At 50.7% G+C, this 18351-nt stretch overlaps 1 protein-coding gene across 5 annotated transcripts in view; it reads right to left on the bottom strand.

Moving 5' to 3' along the window:
- Window positions 1-18351, bottom strand: part of LOC122377659 (bumetanide-sensitive sodium-(potassium)-chloride cotransporter-like) — a 65826-nt gene that overhangs the window by 34458 nt on the left and 13017 nt on the right. For 3 of the 5 annotated variants that reach the window (XM_043357956.1, XM_043357955.1, XM_043357959.1), the window contains exons 2-3: window positions 1518-1601; window positions 1241-1316 (exon numbers count right to left, since the gene is read on the bottom strand). In XM_043357956.1, coding sequence (XP_043213891.1) covers window positions 1241-1316; window positions 1518-1601 — 160 coding nt within the window. Of the gene's footprint in view, window positions 1-1240; window positions 1317-1517; window positions 1602-12080; window positions 12758-18351 lie in introns of those variants that run through there. The other 2 variants (XM_043357958.1, XM_043357957.1) reach the window with 2 other exon arrangements.

Here is an 18351-nt window from a genome sequence, read left to right as displayed (position 1 = left end):
CCCATCAATCTGCCACAGCGTTGGCGACAGTGGCTCGACCGGAAACACACCGGAATTGAAATAACTCCTGCACTTAACGGAAATCCGCACCGATAACTTCACGTCCCCTCGCGCCCGTTAGGGGACACGACACGCGTTCAGCCCAGTCGAGCTCAATCCATGATGTTACCGTGTTTGATAGGTAATTACTGTTGGAGAACGGATGCTAGAGTGGTGGTGGCATTTGGACACAATGGGCATAATGGAAGGAGTGGTTGGGCCTGGAACTATGGGAAGAGGTGGATAGGTGTTTCGGGTGTCGGGCAGCCCCGCCACTTGTTAGCGGCTGGGAGGAGCAGTCAATATTCAGCCAATCGAGGACCAATCAACTCAGTGACGCGCAAATATTAACCACACCCGTTAATGAAAATATAATGACGCATTATAAAATGCTTCAGCAAAAAGATAATATGTTTCCCGTTAACTGTACTTATCATAAGTGGCTTCGTGAAAAATGAAATACCGGTAACAGTGCAAAGCGAGTGCAATGGAATAAGCGGAAAGGGAAGTCCGCTTACCCACCATTCATCTGAATCCACGAGGGTACAAAGTCATGTCAACGGTGCTTTTCTGAGAAATCCGAGTTCCTCCATCCGTTAGAATGCCTGAGCTTCCTTGTGTCTGATAAGCCGCTGCACTTCTGAGGAAGCCCGCCCACGTGGCCGGGGCAAAACCCGCCCGGTGCGCTGGCCCCGATAGCAACCGGGACTGGGACAGACAGCGGTCCGCTAGGTCAGGAACGGATGAGAAGCGGTCCGCTGGGACTGGATACGAAGTGTCGGGGTCAAGAGCGGGCTGCTGTATCTACGTAGAACGACCTGTCGCTACCACTGATTGCAATGTACTGGTGGAGGGAGAGGTTGAGGCGGCAAACGAACGCGTCAGTCGATGGACCCGCCAGGAGACCGACAGTCCGCTTCGTACGGTCCATCATCTCAGGGTGCGAGGCAGTGGCATCGATTTCAACAGGAGTGCTATTACAGACTATCCCCAATTACTTTATTCAAGAAGCAGTGATGTATAGGAAACCCAGGAAATATGATAAACATAAATGATGAACAAGTATGTTCTGCTAATCAGCCCATTCCTGGAGAATATTGATAATCGCCATTCGCCAGCATAGTAGTACCAAGATGGCATGAATAACGCATTGTGGCCCGATGTGCGGCCGTTCGTGGGGCAGTAGGTACTCAGTACTCACCGATTCCAGCCTCACCCACCACCCAGGTCAGACGCAGGAACAGCATCACGCCCCAGATGTTGAGCAAGCACCGCATCTGCCGTCATACCAACCGGTCAGCCGGGTGTTAGGGACAGGGTGCCACCGGCGGGAATCCATCACTGACGCTGATGTACTCAATGGTCATGTGAAATTTCCACAAAAATGGATGAAGCAAAAAGAAAACTGCCATGAAGATGCAGGCAACGAACAGCATAACATTGAAAGATGAGCAATCATTATCCGCGGTAAAACTTACATATACTCCTTCGATCCATCCGAACTTGATGACTTTTCCCTTGAGCTCGGTCTGGTCGGCGTCTGCCTCCGCATCGCCCGCATCCTGAAACAGATAACGAGTTCGGAGTCAGGCGGCTGGGTGGTGGAGACTGGCAGCGGTAGCACACGATGATAACTCTACAAAGGCCGACAAACGTCACTGCGGTTGGCGTATACCGTATAGTAGTTATAAAAGGGCACTTTTTTATATCATCAATAGTTGATGAAGGGATCCAGCAGTTGTTGGGGGGGGGGGGGGGGGCAGTGGGCTTCCGTGCGTGATGCGAAAACAAGTGGATTTAGTTCTTCAACTTCAGCAGTCAGCACTTACGTATTTGTCTGTTTTATTATAACATCAGCATTAGTGTGACATGCATCAGCCATCACATGACGTAAACAAAGTAGTATAAAGGGTCGTCGTACCCTCCACCGTGGTTGAAATGTGGTTTAGATCAGATTAATGCAGGCGGTAAGAAGCCATAACAATTTGAATTTTCACATGTCCTTAATATCACATACGAGTAGAGAAATGTTTGAAGTTGGTGACAGCAACGCGCAGCAGAAGGGTCTAAGAAACCAGCCAGCGCGCGGCAGCAGCTCTGGACAGTGTGATGTGACATTCCCTGGATACTGTGACCCGGCCAAACCCGTCACCGAACCTAGCTAGCCCCTACCCTGCGCCGGAACCCAACCGTCCCGCGGAGGGCCACCCGCCGCCGGCACCGACCCAGTTCCATGTCAATCACTACCGGTCCGGAACAATTTTCCACTTGGCCGCTTCCGGTTAATATCAAGAGATGGCTGCCACGCGACTCGCGCCCCTTCATAGGCCGCCGCGAGAAGACAACTGATTCTTCAGAGGATGCACATACGCCAGATGGACCGTTTGAAGGTTATTTATGACTACAAGCTTGTTCGTGCATTATTTAACGTCTTTCTGAGGTATCCCCTTGATGATCGTATGCTTCGAACTGCCTCAATGCTTCAAAATCATCGTTTTGTGTCGTTCCTTACTGAACGGCGGTGGACCATGCGTGCCCGATTGGTGGGACATTTTCAGGCTCCACTGGGGCCGAGGCCTTCGGTTAAAAGGGACAAATCATGACACCATACAAAATGTCCCAGATTTATCTATCACGTGCATTGCTTTTTTGCACAAGATTTTTCGATTTAGGGACCACCATTGACGTTTACTTTTTAACAGTTAAAAAAAATCACCCTGTATTCTGTGTCGCTACACGAGCCTAAGCCGCCGGGCACAGGTGTGACCTGACACGACCCTATCACGGTGATTCGGCACCGCGAACCCGTCATCCAGGGTCGCCGGCGGACGGGATGCGGGTCATGTTTTCGAACGGTGCAGCGTTCTGCGCTGTTGGCAGACGCTGCGTTCCCAGCTGGCAGTGGCACCTCGCCACCCGTTACGTAGGAGGTGACGTGGCGCGCTCGTAACGCCGCAAGGACGGGTAATCGATGATCAGAGGTGTAGTTATTGGCTGAACGCCGGCCCGTACCAATGAACCGAAGAATCAAGATCAGAGATATTATTGTGAGTCAAAGATATCCATTCTCTTTAGCTAGACCCGTGCTGATGTTTATGCATGGCACCGTAGAAAAAATAGCTGTAGACATGGAGGTGTTTTACTGGGACAATTCATATTCATAAATGCTAATTTATGAATGCCGCTGATTTAAGATTGGTCAACAGAGGTGGCGAGTGCAGCGGACGGGGGTCGTTGGCAGGTCAGCAGCTGCCGCGGCCAGACCGAGTGACGCCGGCGCGGCGGCCGGCCAGCTGCCATGAGAGCACGGGACGAACGTTCCAGGCGGACCGACCGACCGGGCCGTGGTCCAGGTGTGTTGCCCACATCTCACTTTGCGTCGAATTCGACCGGAATCAGTAGTTCCATCCAATGGCAACCATCTAACTCGTCGGAAACCTTAAAATTCCGTATGAGGTGTGCACTGTGCAGCGTGCATGGCACTGCTCAAGACATCGCGACTTATTATATGTACAGTACAACCACTGAATGTTAGCTTAGATTACGATGAAAATGAGCAGTCTTCAAAGATAAGAAACAACGTGTTAAAGTATTGCGATAAAAACGGCCATGAATTTGTTAAAATAAAAAGTAGGTAATTCATTAAATTGGCAAATACTATGAATCTGCAATGTTTAAACGTCCCGTCTGTCAGCGAAGCTCTGGTTGAACCCTTTTGATTTGTTTTGTGGACTCCGGCCTCATTTGCAACGCTACTATTTGCCAGGCTCTTTCCGTTTACAAAACACACAGACCCTAACTTGACCACACGGACATTCCTAACTTTGTATATAGTAACATAAGCATACATTAAACATGAAGCATAGGTATTTTCATGTATGTATATGATTAGGGCTATGAGCGGCATTTCAGTCCGATACTTGAGGGTAATTATAGCAACTTTTCGGTTCAACGATAACCTCGTGTCATAACATCGCAAAATGACCACCCCAATGTAAATGTTTGTGCCGCAGGTTTGTAGCCGATTCACCGGAATTGCCGCGGCTCTGGTGTCGCTCGTATCTGCAGAAGCTCGACAGGCCATCGCCCTCAGGTCGGTTGCCAGCGTCCACGGTCGAATTAGCGACCCGCTCCTGGAACGTCTGTGTGCCGGGCCCAGGGGTGCCGGGGAGGGGCGACCCGAGACTGAGACACCACTCTGCACGCGGGCCTCTGCACGCGGGCGTGCCAGCCGAGTGGGCGGTAGCCTTCCTCCCGCCTCTACCGGGCTGAGGGAGGCTCCCCGGCAGCGGTCGGTGACTGCCCAGTGCCCGGGAGCCAACGGGAGCAGGGTTCCGGGCTCCCCGCCTCTCCAGGGCTGAGGGTGGCTCCCCGGCAGCAAGAAGCGGATCCACGGGAGCCAACGGGAGCAAACAGGAGCCGGCAGCGGGCGCCGTCTGCCGACCTCTTCGTGGTTTGAGGACAGCGCTGGGTGCACCCCCCCCCCCCTCCCACACACACACACTTGGCACCCGGTATCAACGACAATTTGTGAAGGAATGATCTTGATATGACTTTCAATCTGAGCAGGTTCATTGCAACTGTCAGATAGTTCCCTTCACTTCATGCAGCCCAATGTTCATGCCTAAAAGCACTCGGGAGTGAATTTCTAAAAATAAAGGCTGCAATGCGGATAATTCAGGCTCACGATTGCTGGTTGTGGACAAGATGGATAGCCGAGTTGTGAGACCGTGTTTCTCGGTGGATATTACTGGATGTAATGTAACCGACGGCCGCACTGGACGCGAGTCAATGGCATTTAGTCCGTGAATGCCCACGGCAGCGTTCATATGTGCACGTCAGCAGGGCTATTCAGGGCATGACTCGCCAGGTTTTTTGCCGCCAGCCACCCAGCTGCCAAATGCATTAGATGCATGGCTAAGGCATTCAGGCAAGATATTGATCGCCGATCGGGCAGTCAACCCATGCTTTCAATTAAGCGTCAAAACTGGTCCAGCTGCATTCAATTACTGCCAAAACGGATAAGGCTGGATTCAATAACTGCCAGCACGGTCATGAAGTTACGTTCCCGAATACAAATGGAGTTCTAAGTGGCTACGTCATGAGGCTTCACTGGGAAGCTACCTTAGAGAATGCAGTCCAATTACGAATGGCGCCCAACAGTACGGTCAACCCCACACTGGTCAAACACCACAAAACGCAATTTTGAATAGGCACCGTCAAACTTTAAAAAATTGTACACAAACAAAATAATTATAATCCGTGCCGTTCTACAGTCATGGTGTTACTGATTGTTCATTGCATTTTGAACTGCACAAACATTTTCTGGTACTTGTTACTATTTCAAAATATTCACATCAAACGACGTAAGTGCCCATGTTCGCATACGAATTACTGATAGGTAAGTCCCGGACTAGCGCTTGAAGCCACCCCTCTCCCTGCCCTTGACTTCCGTGGAAGGTGACACGTCTTTCCGACATACCTCAGCTTCACATATTTGAGAGAGAAAAAAATAATGTGTGCCCTCAGGGAAGGTAACCAGGTAACTAAAAGGCGGGGCACCCACGTCCGGTGTCTATCCTATCCCGACCGGCGCGGTGTTGGGTGTCCGATCCTCACCGGCACAACCGAAAGCAAACGCACCTCCGCCGGCCTAGCCGCGGGCGGTAACAGGCCTGACCCGAGGGGAGGGAAGGGAGGGCTCCTCGCCTGTCAGTCACTGACTGACGAGGGGCGGCCCGTCGCCATGGCCCGGGCCCATTCTAAGCGAGGTTAGCCGTATTATCGGACGACCAGCCGCCAGCCACATCACCCGGAACGGCAGAATAACAAGCTGATTGATGCATAAGTTTAACGACGCATGTGCTTATCACTACTCTCAAAAGTTCCTTGGAGGATGGCCCTCGGCAACAGCGAGGCAGACACAGAAGGTAAATGCTTCATAATAATTCGGTGCCAGGTGGATGGCTGGATGCCTGATTCATTTTTGCTATTTTTAACATTCCAGCACCAAGTCGTCGATAGAATACTAAACACGCAGAGCATTATGTCTAGCATTCGATAGGATGCAATTCCCGGTTAGCCTGGATTAATTTTGTACTAACGCTATGAATAAACGATATCATGAACGAAAGGGAAGCTAAGGCTGAGCGTGCCGACTATCCCGGCGCTATCAGCCACTAGTTCCGGGCCTTCCCCTGAACAAATGCGGGCATATCTGAACCAGGGACGTGAACCACGGCGTGGCCAACGGTTCACCCGCGCGTGGTGAGGTTGGAACCACAGATCATGGCGCAGCCATTTGGGCAATGGGCATTTTGGGCATTGTCGGCGCACCTGTGGGGGAGGGAGGTCCTACAGGGACCGGGGAGGCTCCGTCGGCATAGAACCGACCGGGGGGGGGGGGGGGGGTGAGGGACATTGGGGAGGCCAGGGGAGGACAGAGGGACTTGGGAGGCCATGGGAGGACACAGAGGGACAGGGGCGGATAGAGGGTAGACAGAGGGACAGAGGAGGATAGAGGCTGGAGGGACAGTGACAAGATAGGTCTGAGGATGGACGGAGAGGGACAGACGGGAAGCCGGAGGTGGGCGAAGAGCGGCAGCGGAGGTCCGAGCAAGCGGTGAGTGACAGGCGAGGACAGAAATGGACAGAGGGACGAATGCGGATGACAGAGGTTCAGGTGAACGAGAGCACCGGTATGGAGGACATGGGTCTGGACGTGGCCGTGTCGCCGCTCAGCAGACGGATGTGGCGGTCTGGCGGTACCCAGCCGGGCCGAGAGCCGCTGGTAGAAGGGGCGCGCCGGTGGAAAGGGTGCCGCCCAGTGCAGTGGAGAGGAGCGCCGCCAGTGGAGAGGGGCGCCGGTGGAAAGGGGTGTCGCCCAGTGGAGAGGGGCGCGGAGGCGAGAAGGGGCGCTTCCCGTCGAGAGGGGCGCCGCCGGCCCGTCTGAGCCCGGCGGCGGTCCGACCAAGGTGAGCCCGTCCCCACCGCCGGCGGCACCCCGTAATGAGTGCCCACCGGCCCAGACGGTCTGACCCGCTCATTACGGTGGCGGCGGTGCGCGGAGGAATGCACCGCACCGCTCCGAGCGCGAGCACGGCGCACACGAGTATCCGGACAGAAATGAAATGACCCGTACTTGACGTCCTTCAAGGGTCGATAACATACTACTTGTTTTTGTGGAAAGGTTTTAAATTCAATGAATTCAGTTCTTACCAGTCCATTAAAAAGCTTATTATCTTGTATGATTATCACGATGTTTTTAAATATGGAATAAGCATTATACTTTTTGTTAGGCCTAAGACACAAGACACCGGCATTCACATGGTGTTACTGTAGTTACCTATTACTTTAGTGCGCAAAGCATGCTGCTAAGAGAGTATCAGAATCTGGCAATCACCTGAGCATGGGTGTTGGGTGGTTCTACTTCAAGAATCAAGATTACCTTCCGTATATCAAGTTCTACCTGAGCAGCACAACACAAACTTTATACGTCTTTGCGCTAAAAGAATCATCCAAAGTTTTTTCACCCATATCACTCTTCGGGGGAGGGGACGAAAATCTTCAGATGAAGTGGGACTGCCCATATTGTTGTGGCAAGCAAAGATGGCACACTTCATTGCCCCGAAAACCCGTCAGTCACCGTGCACAATCTCAGCAACAAGGCAGTCCACCCGAGCAGCGCAGTGAAGAGAGCAGCAGCGGCTCGTCAAACTCCCCTCCCGCCACCGGTGTTGAGTGGTCGAAATCTGGGGCGCGCGCCACTAACGGCCGTCAGATAATGGAGCCCGGATTTTTTCCCGGCCAGGGTCGATTTGCCGACGCTATATACCAATTCAGCCGCGGCTCGTAAAGCCCAATAAAGCTCGTTTATGACCCGGTAGCGAAGGCCGTCCAGGTCAAAAGCACATTCAGAGCATCCAAGAGGGTAATCGTACCCGAACGACCAAGACCACCTTTGATTTCTCTAGTCCCTGCTTGCTAGACAAGTTTTCGCTGCTGTTTTTGTCAATTTCATTTCCTGCGAAGCAGATGATATATGGAAGCATATCAAACATTTAGGACAATTTTGTGTCCGGCGAATGACTCAATTTGGAGCAAAACTGAAATGGATTTAATTACATCAACAAAACAAAATTTTAAGCACGTCATGGTTAAGTGTAACCATGACAAAAGAGCAGACTGATTCAAGGAGCAGTATATTTCTGGTCTTCGGGTACTTTTAGAACAAATGGGTGGTCCAGATCGGTCTCGCCTGTAGCAGTAAGTACAGCCAAGAATAGTACAGCTGTCGCTAACGTCCGACCTACGCCGAACAAATGTTTTACAACACGGGCACCACTTAAAATAACCAGTCTACCGAAGCAGGAGGGCCAGTCAAAACATCACACAAACCACGGGCACGTTTGCGGCGACCGCCTCCCGCGGCGGCGGCGGTCGGGACCGAGGCCGGGCGTGGTCGTGTTGCCAGCTCGTGCCCTGCCCCTCCCCGTGGGGCGGCCTCGGCTACCTGGCCACGTGGGGTCGCCGTCGGCTCTGGTGGGACCGCCGCGCCGGCCGGTATCGGCCGGTTTTGTCCGCTCGCGGCGCCCGCGGCGCGTCAGAGACATTTCCGGAGGTTCCGCCGCGCCGGTGTGACCAGCTGATGACCAACATCAAGAGCGATTCATTAGCGGCCCGTGCCAGGAGTCTGCCAGGCGCCTGGGGCGCGCTGGGACACAATCAGAAAAGTCCGACGTCAGCGCAGCCGGATTGTGGATCGGCCACCGGAGGTTACCGACGCGCGCTGAGCCAGAGATAACGAGAGGTTGGACGGCCTCAGCGAGCTAGCGAGACAGCTTCTGGCCGTGGATGTCGTACCAACTCGCTGCGAGCCTCAGGTCGGCCGAGCGATGTCAGACCTATTCAGGTCACCATCTCGTGCTCAATGACGCCGATCAATAACGATCAATAGAGATTATCGTCCAAATGAAGATCACCTAGAAAAGCTCGCCCATCGCGAAAAGGAAGCCCTACCAATCTCCTCCAAAGCTCCTGCTAAAGACTGGTCCAATCCCTGGCTTCGATATCAGTGCGGGGTGCATCGTTTGTCACTTCTGCACTCCATTCAAAAGCTTGTCGTCGGTAAAACGATCCTCGTTTAACGTTTGTAGAGTGATCGGTCAAGCCATTAGCTCCAAACGAGTCCCGTCCGGCCGGAAGAGACCGCAGTCGCCCGCCTGGCGGCGTTAGCCTGAACGTGCCGGCCCCGTGGGAGCGCGCGGGTTGTGACCGACCGTCGGCCGCCGACCGGGCTGACCGAGCAGCGCGGTCATGGTGACCGTGAGTGGCGTGCGGAGGCCGGCCCGCGCCCCCCCCCCCCCCCTCCTTCCCCGGTACACACGGGAGCCACAGGAGCCGCAGCCGGATCGAGCCGGATCGTGCAGCGCCGGACTCCAGCCGCCGCGCCGGGAGCCGAGCCGACCCGACCGCGTGCCGCCCGCTCGGCTTGGCACCCACCAGAGTTCGTTAGTGACGTTGGCAGCCGACTCTCGCTCCCGAACTCTCCTCCCTCTCTCTGTCTCTTCCTCTCTCCCTCTCTCCTCCAGCCGGCCGGAGATGAGCAGCCAAAGGGAAACCAGCGTCGTTCGCTCCCGGGACGCCCCATTGTGCCCTTCGTACCGAACTGGTTCGGCACCCCAGCCGAGGACAAAAAGCACCGGAATCCGCCACCCTACCCAGACCCGGCGAGGGACTCACCAGGACATACATCAGTCTGGGAGGGACCGACCGGCCGCGCCTCGGCGGTACGGTCTCCCCGGTCAAAGACGAGCAAAATCGGGCAGCAGGGTACCCAGCAGAGACGAGTCCAAGGGTACGGCGGAATGTCACCAAACGAGGCGGGAACGTTCCGGCGAATGGAGCCCTTAGAGACCGACAAAACCTGGCAGCTTAGTCTCAACGTTGGGTTGGATTAGCCAGTACCCAGCCAATGAACAATGAATGGCATGTAATGAATGAATGAATGAATGAATGAACTTATGAATGAATGAGTGAATGAATGAATGAATGAATTAATTAATGAATGAATTAATGTATGAATAAAAAACGGACGTAATTCCGGCACCGTTAAATAAACCAGAATTAGCCATTAGCAGGAATTTGGCCAGACTTCGCCCAAAATGTGAACCACTTGTAGACTCCTCAGCTACTCATGCAAAATTACAATACTTCATACCATAGGCGCGGGAACCCATGGGTGGGGGCAGCTCCCCCCCCCCTCCCCCCCAACTCTAGGGCTGTGTGGGCGGTACCCCCACAACTTTGAGACGAAATACCGCACTTTTTTGCAAATGTCTTCTTTTTTTGTAGAAAAAGCCAAGGGGTGAAAAATAAGTGGCCTAAAACCGGTGAGAACCTAAATTTGGGGGTACTCTAGTTGATCTCTATCATGGTGTGTCCCCCCCCCCGTCTGGAAGTAGTTCCCGCGCCCCTGTTTCATACAAAGTAAATCTAGCGACTTAAATATAAACCACAAATACAAGAGCCACCGTTATACAAGTCTAAAAAAAAAAATATTCCTTCCTATCATTTGGTCATCAAATCAAGCGTATGGTTCTGTGGGCAAATGCCTATAAACTATACCTCAAAATGCATTAGTAAGCAACAGAGATACGAAATCACTTATTCGCCTCCGGAAATATAAAAAAAAAATACTTTAACTGTATAATCTTAGGAGCATTAGTCGTTCAATAAAATATCAAAAACGGCAAATATAAAACAAAATAATCTACCAATGTGTGAGACTGGACCGTTAATAGCAACATCCCAAAAGAAATCAGTCGGCAAGACGCTCGGTCTGAAAGCGCAGGAGTCCATCGGAGCCAGCGTCTATAGGGGCACGGTGACTACAATCGCACCCACCCCAAGCAGGTGGCTCGGGAAACGCGGAACGGCCATACATCTCCCGTCAATGGCGACTGACAAAAGGCGGCATTCCGGAAAGAAGACTTTTTTTGTCAAATCACTATTGTGACACACTGTTACAACTATAATAAAGGCAGGATTTTTTTTTCGTTGCATTTAAGTGCGGTTTGAATAAATTCTTAGGGGAAAATAAATTTGTCATGAAAGAATAAAATAACTCCTTTAATATACCTATGCAGCATGCATGGCCAGAAAAATAATACCTTTCAAATTGGCATATGCTTGAAAAGCAAAAACAACAGCAAAAATAACAGATTATATCCGCACCTAATATTGTCCAGAAATTAATTTCGGTGGCTACATTGAGCGAAATAATATGGTATCAAAGAGCAAAATAAAATATCCATAAAACCATCTATGAATTTAATAGACGGAAGGCTTTAAAATAATTTGAAATGGATGGTGAAATCAAACACATTGACACTGACGTTTTCAAAAAATATTTTATTAAACCCTCAGCTTTGCATAGTGGAAATAAAACTGAATGCAAAAAAGCTGAAAATGAAAATGAAAGAGAATTACGGCGTAGGAATGCAACTGCAACACAGCAAAAACAAAGCGGCAGCAAAAGTTATAATAAGAACAGGGCTTCGAGATCAAAGTGGAGATATTAGGCACCCTTTCCAGTACAATGTATTCATATTCATAATAGTATTCATATAATATTAAACATGTAATTACAGGTAAATGGTATATGGGTAAATGATAAATGGTAGCTAAGCAATACTTTTGCGAACAGAGCCGTTCCTTGGGTGAACTTCCTTTCGCGCAAGTTTTTTTTTTTATTCGTAGCTTTCACGGCTCTTTACTGGTTGATATTCGCCTCTCAACCAATGGTTATGCACTAATACAAAGAAAACTATTGCGTAATAAGAAGGACAAAGTCTGTCGAATTTTGGAACCCGTGTTCAAAACGATACCTTCTGTGCGCGATGCTGTTTTGACTGAGGCTTTTGAAATGTATTTTATTTGTTATGTTCGGACACCCCTAAAATTTCAAAGTGGCAAAACTTCAAGAAGGAAATAACTTTCATGATTTAGCCACATCAGTGCCGGATTGCCGGCGTTCTCACCTTTTTGATAAAGTCTCCCTCTCGGATCTGCTCGAGCGTGGGCCTCAGCTGGTGATCGGCCACCGAGCCGATGTTACGGAAGTGGTTCTCGCTCGGCAGTCGGTCGCCGCTCAGGTAGTTTTGGTAGGTGCGCAGGTAATAGGTGTCGTAGAGGGACGGCCGGCCCAGTGAGTTGTTGTAGTTGGGGGAGAGCCCTCCGGGCGCCTCTGACTGGCCGCCGGCCTCTGAGTTGTGCTCCATCTCTGCACCCGTCACCGGACTGAACAAGTGACCGACAGTCGCCCGACAATGTCCAACGGCCACAGACCAAAATGACCGGGCCGACCACAATATATGCCTTCCTGATTTGTAAAAACGCTCTTAATAGATAAGATATGGAGTGGCGTTGGCCCAGAGGAGGTGATTGCAGCACCTGTAGTGCGCCGAGACAGATAGCGTGTCAAAGCACTCAGTCTCGATAGCGTATCGACATTTTCAAACATAACTTTGTTAAATAAATCGTGATAATCGCTTTAACAACGCAGCACTCAAAGCGAAGCAGGGATTTAAATTCGATTTGGATGACCATTTGATGGTATGATGAACAGCCGAAAGCCGTATAACTCTTTGAACACATCGTAATTAAAACTCGACCCATCCGCCAAACTCAGAGTTTGAAATTTGGAAGTCTAATCAATAATTAAATTAGGATTTTAAAATAACAAATGAAAAGCTTACCGTTCGTGAACTAAAAATGTCATTTTGATTTTCAATTACCATTTTCGCACCACCCTAGTTTTAAACGTTCTGTCCCACGTGATATATTCCAACCCATGCACAATCTATATTATAAATCCTAAATAATCCGCCGCCGCCGCCGTGTGCGACGTAGTCACTTTGTAGCGCTTATTGCGGCGGCGTCCGTTGACCTACGGCCGTGAAATTTTACAGCGATGTGGGCCACCTTTACACGTAGGTCGTATTAACTTTTGGACATGATGCGGCCGGGGGTGCGCCCGCGGCGCGTGCTCGCGTGCCCATAGGGTTAACATTAGAATCGGCAAAAACACGCTATTGCTCGGGAACGGTAAGGGCTACGGGGGTGAAATTTTCACTGCAAGTCGGACGCGTGCACTCATTTGTCGTATTAAATTTTCGAGGGGGTTGGTTCAGCGGTGTGCACGTGGTGGGGCCGCGACCGGCGCCGAGCAGAGTGCACGTGCTTTAGGGCTTAAGGCCTGGCTACACTGTGCGTTTTCTGCGTGCGTTTTTTGCGGGTTTGCGTTTTTCGCGTAATATCATTATAGCAAAAAGTTATCAACAATAAATGTTTTACATTAGTTGTAAACAAAAGCTCATATAACGCTTATATTAATTGATATAATAGGTAAAAAACATCACAAAAACGTAATATCGTTCTTTTTCTAGAACGAAATTAGGCAAAACACGCAAACACGCAAAAAACGCATGCAGAAAACGCATAGTGTAGCCAGGCCTATAGGCTCAGTTGCTCGCTTGCAAAACTGAGTGGGCCGGCAGGTCATTGACCTTTGACAACGAAGGCCGACACAAGGCACCGCTCGCCAAGAGGATTCGTCAGTAAATACAATTAATTTGTTTTTGCAATATCTCAGCCGTTTCTGGGCCGATTTAGCTGAAACTTGGACTGTCGGTGGTAGTGTAGGGTAGGATAGGGTAGGGTAGGGTAGGGTAGGGTAGAGTAGGGAATTGTAGGGTAGGGGTAGGGTAGGGTAGGGTAGGGTAGGGTAGTGTAGAGGTAGGGTGGGGTAGGGTAGTGTAGGGTAGGGGTAGGGTAGGGTAGGGTAGGGTAGGGTAAGGGTAGGGTAGGGTAGTGAGGGTAGGGTAGGGTATGGTAGGGTAGGTTAGGGTAGGGTAGGGTAGGGTAGGGTAGGGTAGGGTAAGGTAGGGTATGGTATGGTGGGGTAGGGTAGGGTAGGGTAGGGTAGGGTAGGGTAGGGTAGGGTAAGTTAGGAGTAGGGTAGGGTAGGGTAGGAGTAGGTGTAGGGGTAGGTAGGGTAGGGTAAGGTAGGGTAGTGTAAGGGGGAAGGGTAGGGTAGTGTAACGGTAGGGTAGGGTAGGGTAGGGTATGGTAGGGTAGGGTAGGGTAGGGTAGGGTAGGGTAGTGTAGGGGTAGGGTAGGGTAGGGTAGGGTACAGTAGGGTAGGGGTAGGGGTAGGGTAGGGTAGGGTAGGGTAGGGTAGGGTAGGGTAGTGTAAGGGTAGGATAGGGTAGGGTAGGGTATGGTAAGGTAGGGTAGTGTAGGGGTAGAGGTAGGGGCAGGGTAGGGTAGGGTAGGGGTAGGGTAGGGTAGGGTAGGGTAGGGGTAGGGTAGGTTAGGGGTAGGGGTAGGGTAGGGTAGGGTAGGGTAGGGTAGGGTTGAATTGAGTAACATCCTAACTTATTAAGGGCTCTAACAACTCGCATGCATCACCATCATACTTTATAGTTCAATTAAAAGCAGTTACCCAGTTCTACACAAATAATACCAATAAAAATGCAAGTTTCTACACCCAAACTAATGCATCCGTTTATCATACATATCAAAACATACAGTTATCGCGTAAACCTGTACCTCTAGTCTATATTATAAATCCTAAATAATCCGCCGCCGCCGCCGCCGTGTGCGACGTAGTCACTTTGTAGCGCTTATTGCGGCGGCGTCTGTTGACCTATGGCCGTGAAATTTTACAGCAATGTGGGCCACCTTTACACGTAGCTCGTATTAAATTTTGGACATGATGGGGCCGGGGGTGCGCCCGCGGCGCGTGCTCGCGTGCCCATAGGGTTAACATTAGAATCGGCAAAAACACGCTATTGCTCGGGAACGGTAAGGGCTACGGGGGTGAAATTTTCACTGCAAGTCGGACGCGTGCACTCATTTGTCGTATTCAATTTTCGAGGGGGTGGGTTCAGCGGTGTGCACGTGGTGGGGCCGCGACCGGCGCCGAGCAGAGGGCACGTGCCTTAGGCTCAGTTGTTCGCTTAGAAAACTGAGTGAAAAGCATCAGAGCCAACGAAGGCCGACACAAGGCACCGCTCGCCAAGGGGATTCGCCAGTAAATACAATTAATTTGTTTTTGCAATATCTCAGCCGTTTCTGGGCCGATTTAGCTGAAACTTGGACTGTCGGTGGAAGTGTAGTGTAGTGTAGGGTAGGGTAGGGTAGGGGATTGTAGGGTAGGGTTGGGTAGGGGATTGTAGGGTAGGGTAGGGGATTGTAGGGTGGGGTAGGGTAGGGTAGGGTAGGGGATTGTAGGGTAGGGTTGGGTAGGGGATTGTAGGGTAGGGTAGGGTAGAGTTAAGTAGGGTACAGTTAGGTAGGGTAGGGTAGGGTAGGGTAAGGGTAGGGTAGGGTAGGGTAGTGTAAGGGTAGGGTAGGGTAGGGTAGGGTAGGGTAGGGTAGGGTAGGGTAGGGTAGTGTAAGGGTAGGGTAGGGTAGGGTAGGGTAGGAGTAGGGTAGGGGTAGGGTAGGGTAGGGTAGTGTAAGGGTAGGGTAGGGTAGGGTAGGGTAGGGTAGGGTAGGGTAGGGTAGGGTAGGGTAGGGTAGTGTAGGAGTAGGGTAGGGTAAGGGTAGGGTGGGGTAGGGTAGGGTATAAGTAGGGTAGGGTAGGGTAGGGTAGGGTAGGGTAGGGTAGATAGGGTAGTGGTAAGGTAGGGTAGGGTAGGGTAGGGTAGGGGTAGGGTAGGGTAGTGTAGGGGTAGGGTAGGGTAGGGTATGGTAGGGTAGGGTAGGGTAGTGTAGGGGTAGGGTAGGGTAGGGTAGGGTTGCGTTCAGTAACATCCTAACTTACAAAGGGCTCGAACAACTCGCATGCATCACCATCATACTTTACAGTTCAATTAAAAGCAGTTACCCAGTTCTACAAAAATCATACCAATAAAGTTTCTACACCCAGACTAATGCATCCGTTAATCATACATATCAAAACATACAGTTATCGCGTAAACCTGTACCTCTAGTCTATATTATAAATCCTAAATAATCCGCCGCCGCCGCCGCCGTGTGCGACGTAGTCACTTTGTAGCGCTTATTGCGGCGGCGTCTGTTGACCTATGGCCGTGAAATTTTACAGCAATGTGGGCCACCTTTACACGTAGCTCGTATTAAATTTTGGACATGATGGGGCCGGGGGTGCGCCCGCGGCGCGTGCTCGCGTGCCCATAGGGTTAACATTAGAATCGGCAAAAACACGCTATTGCTCGGGAACGGTAAGGGCTACGGGGGTGAAATTTTCACTGCAAGTCGGACGCGTGCACTCATTTGTCGTATTCAATTTTCGAGGGGGTGGGTTCAGCGGTGTGCACGTGGTGGGGCCGCGACCGGCGCCGAGCAGAGGGCACGTGCCTTAGGCTCAGTTGTTCGCTTAGAAAACTGAGTGAAAAGCATCAGAGCCAACGAAGGCCGACACAAGGCACCGCTCGCCAAGGGGATTCGCCAGTAAATACAATTAATTTGTTTTTGCAATATCTCAGCCGTTTCTGGGCCGATTTAGCTGAAACTTGGACTGTCGGTGGAAGTGTAGTGTAGTGTACAGGGTGTCTCAAAAGTTCGCTTACACATTTCCCATGTCAATAAAGCATATAAGAACCGGCCAAAAATTTAAGGTTTTGGTGTCTGTGTGTACACTAGACAAATATGCATGCTTTGACAACTGATTCGGAAGGTTGGAAACCAAACCCTTTGCTGTATCTCCAAAAATATTTGCCCATACCGATTTTCGTCACTCCGTCAGCTGCCGGAGGCTGATAAAAGGTTACCAGCTTTCAAGCTCTTGTAGGGGAATCCCCCGCAGTTTCTGCGTCGGATTTAGGTTTGACGAGCTCCCCGGCAACATCCGCTTCTCCCTGAAAGCCGATAGCTTGCATCGACACCATCCGTGAGTATTTTGTAGGTCTTCTCTGGCGCTAACTCCTTCATGAATGACTGGCGCCGACCTCCCAAGCACCATTTTCCTTTTCAAAACAACCCCATTCCTGAACAAATGGGAAGTGCCAGGGGCAAATTTTTCGCAGCATATCGTAGCAGAATGTGTCGGCCATCTGTTTCTTAGACACATTTTGCAAAATTTGCAAATCCCGAACGCTCGTCATTCCCAATGCCAAGACCTTCGCTGGGTTCCGGAGTGTTTTCCTCAGGAGAGGTTCTGCTTTGTAAACGGCCAAAACCTGTCCATCGTGCGGTTTTGTCCGGATTTTGTGTGTAAAAGAAAGCTATTTGCTCCAGATCTGCCTCTTGAAACTTCGTTAGATAAAACTTTACATTAATTGACACTTTTGGAGGGTCACTTGTCCTCGGCATTGACGATTTTCGCATTATTTTCCCTCAAAATTTAGCGTTATAGATATTATAAACAATTTTAAATGATATTTTGTCTTTATTTTATGATGACCTGCAATTTTTGAAACTGGGTAACCTCTGTCTGTTAGCTTCTAGTCAGTTTTCAATAGTTAGGACTGCATTTTCAGCTGCTTTCCGGAGCACGAGTCTGCTGCGGTACAAGGGTCGTTCAAAGCGCTGTTAGTCTCGCATGGTTTTGTCCTTCAAAAATTTTAGCCACCGTTTTTATTTGATGACCATCATGTTGTACTCATCCTCGCCGACACCTTGCCATGTGTCATTTCCGACCTAACCATTCCCATTACTCGTGAAGCAGAGAGTTTCTCAGCCGACCCGAGTATGCGACCTCCATTTTCATGCCTGATCCATGGTCAGAGGTGAACCCTTTTTGTGTGCTCATGAAGGGTCGAATGCGCTTGAAAACAATGAAGCTGCTTGAGGAAGGTTGTTACCAATGTCCATGCAAAATTTCGACTGTTAATTTCATGTTGATTCAGAATTATTGACAAAAAAGCATGGCTGGTACCTGTAAGCGAACTTTTGAGACACCCTGTAGGGTAGGGTAGGGTAGGGGATTGTAGGGTAGGGTTGGGTAGGGGATTGTAGGGTAGGGTAGGGGATTGTAGGGTGGGGTAGGGTAGGGTAGGGTAGGGGATTGTAGGGTAGGGTTGGGTAGGGGATTGTAGGGTAGGGTAGGGTAGAGTTAAGTAGGGTACAGTTAGGTAGGGTAGGGTAGGGTAGGGTAAGGGTAGGGTAGGGTAGGGTAGGGTAGTGTAAGGGTAGGGTATGGTAGGGTAGGGTAGGGTAGGGTAGGGTAGGGTAGGGTAGGGTAGGGTAGGGTAGTGTAAGGGTAGGGTAGGGTAGGGTAGGGTAGGAGTAGGGTAGGGGTAGGGTAGGGTAGGGTAGTGTAAGGGTAGGGTAGGGTAGGGTAGG

Source organism: Amphibalanus amphitrite, unplaced genomic scaffold (genome assembly GCF_019059575.1).
Source record: "Amphibalanus amphitrite isolate SeventyFive unplaced genomic scaffold, NRLGWU_Aamphi_draft 000048F_arrow, whole genome shotgun sequence".
NCBI lineage: Eukaryota > Metazoa > Arthropoda > Thecostraca > Balanomorpha > Balanidae > Amphibalanus > Amphibalanus amphitrite.
This window is presented reverse-complemented; position numbering and strand designations above follow the sequence as displayed.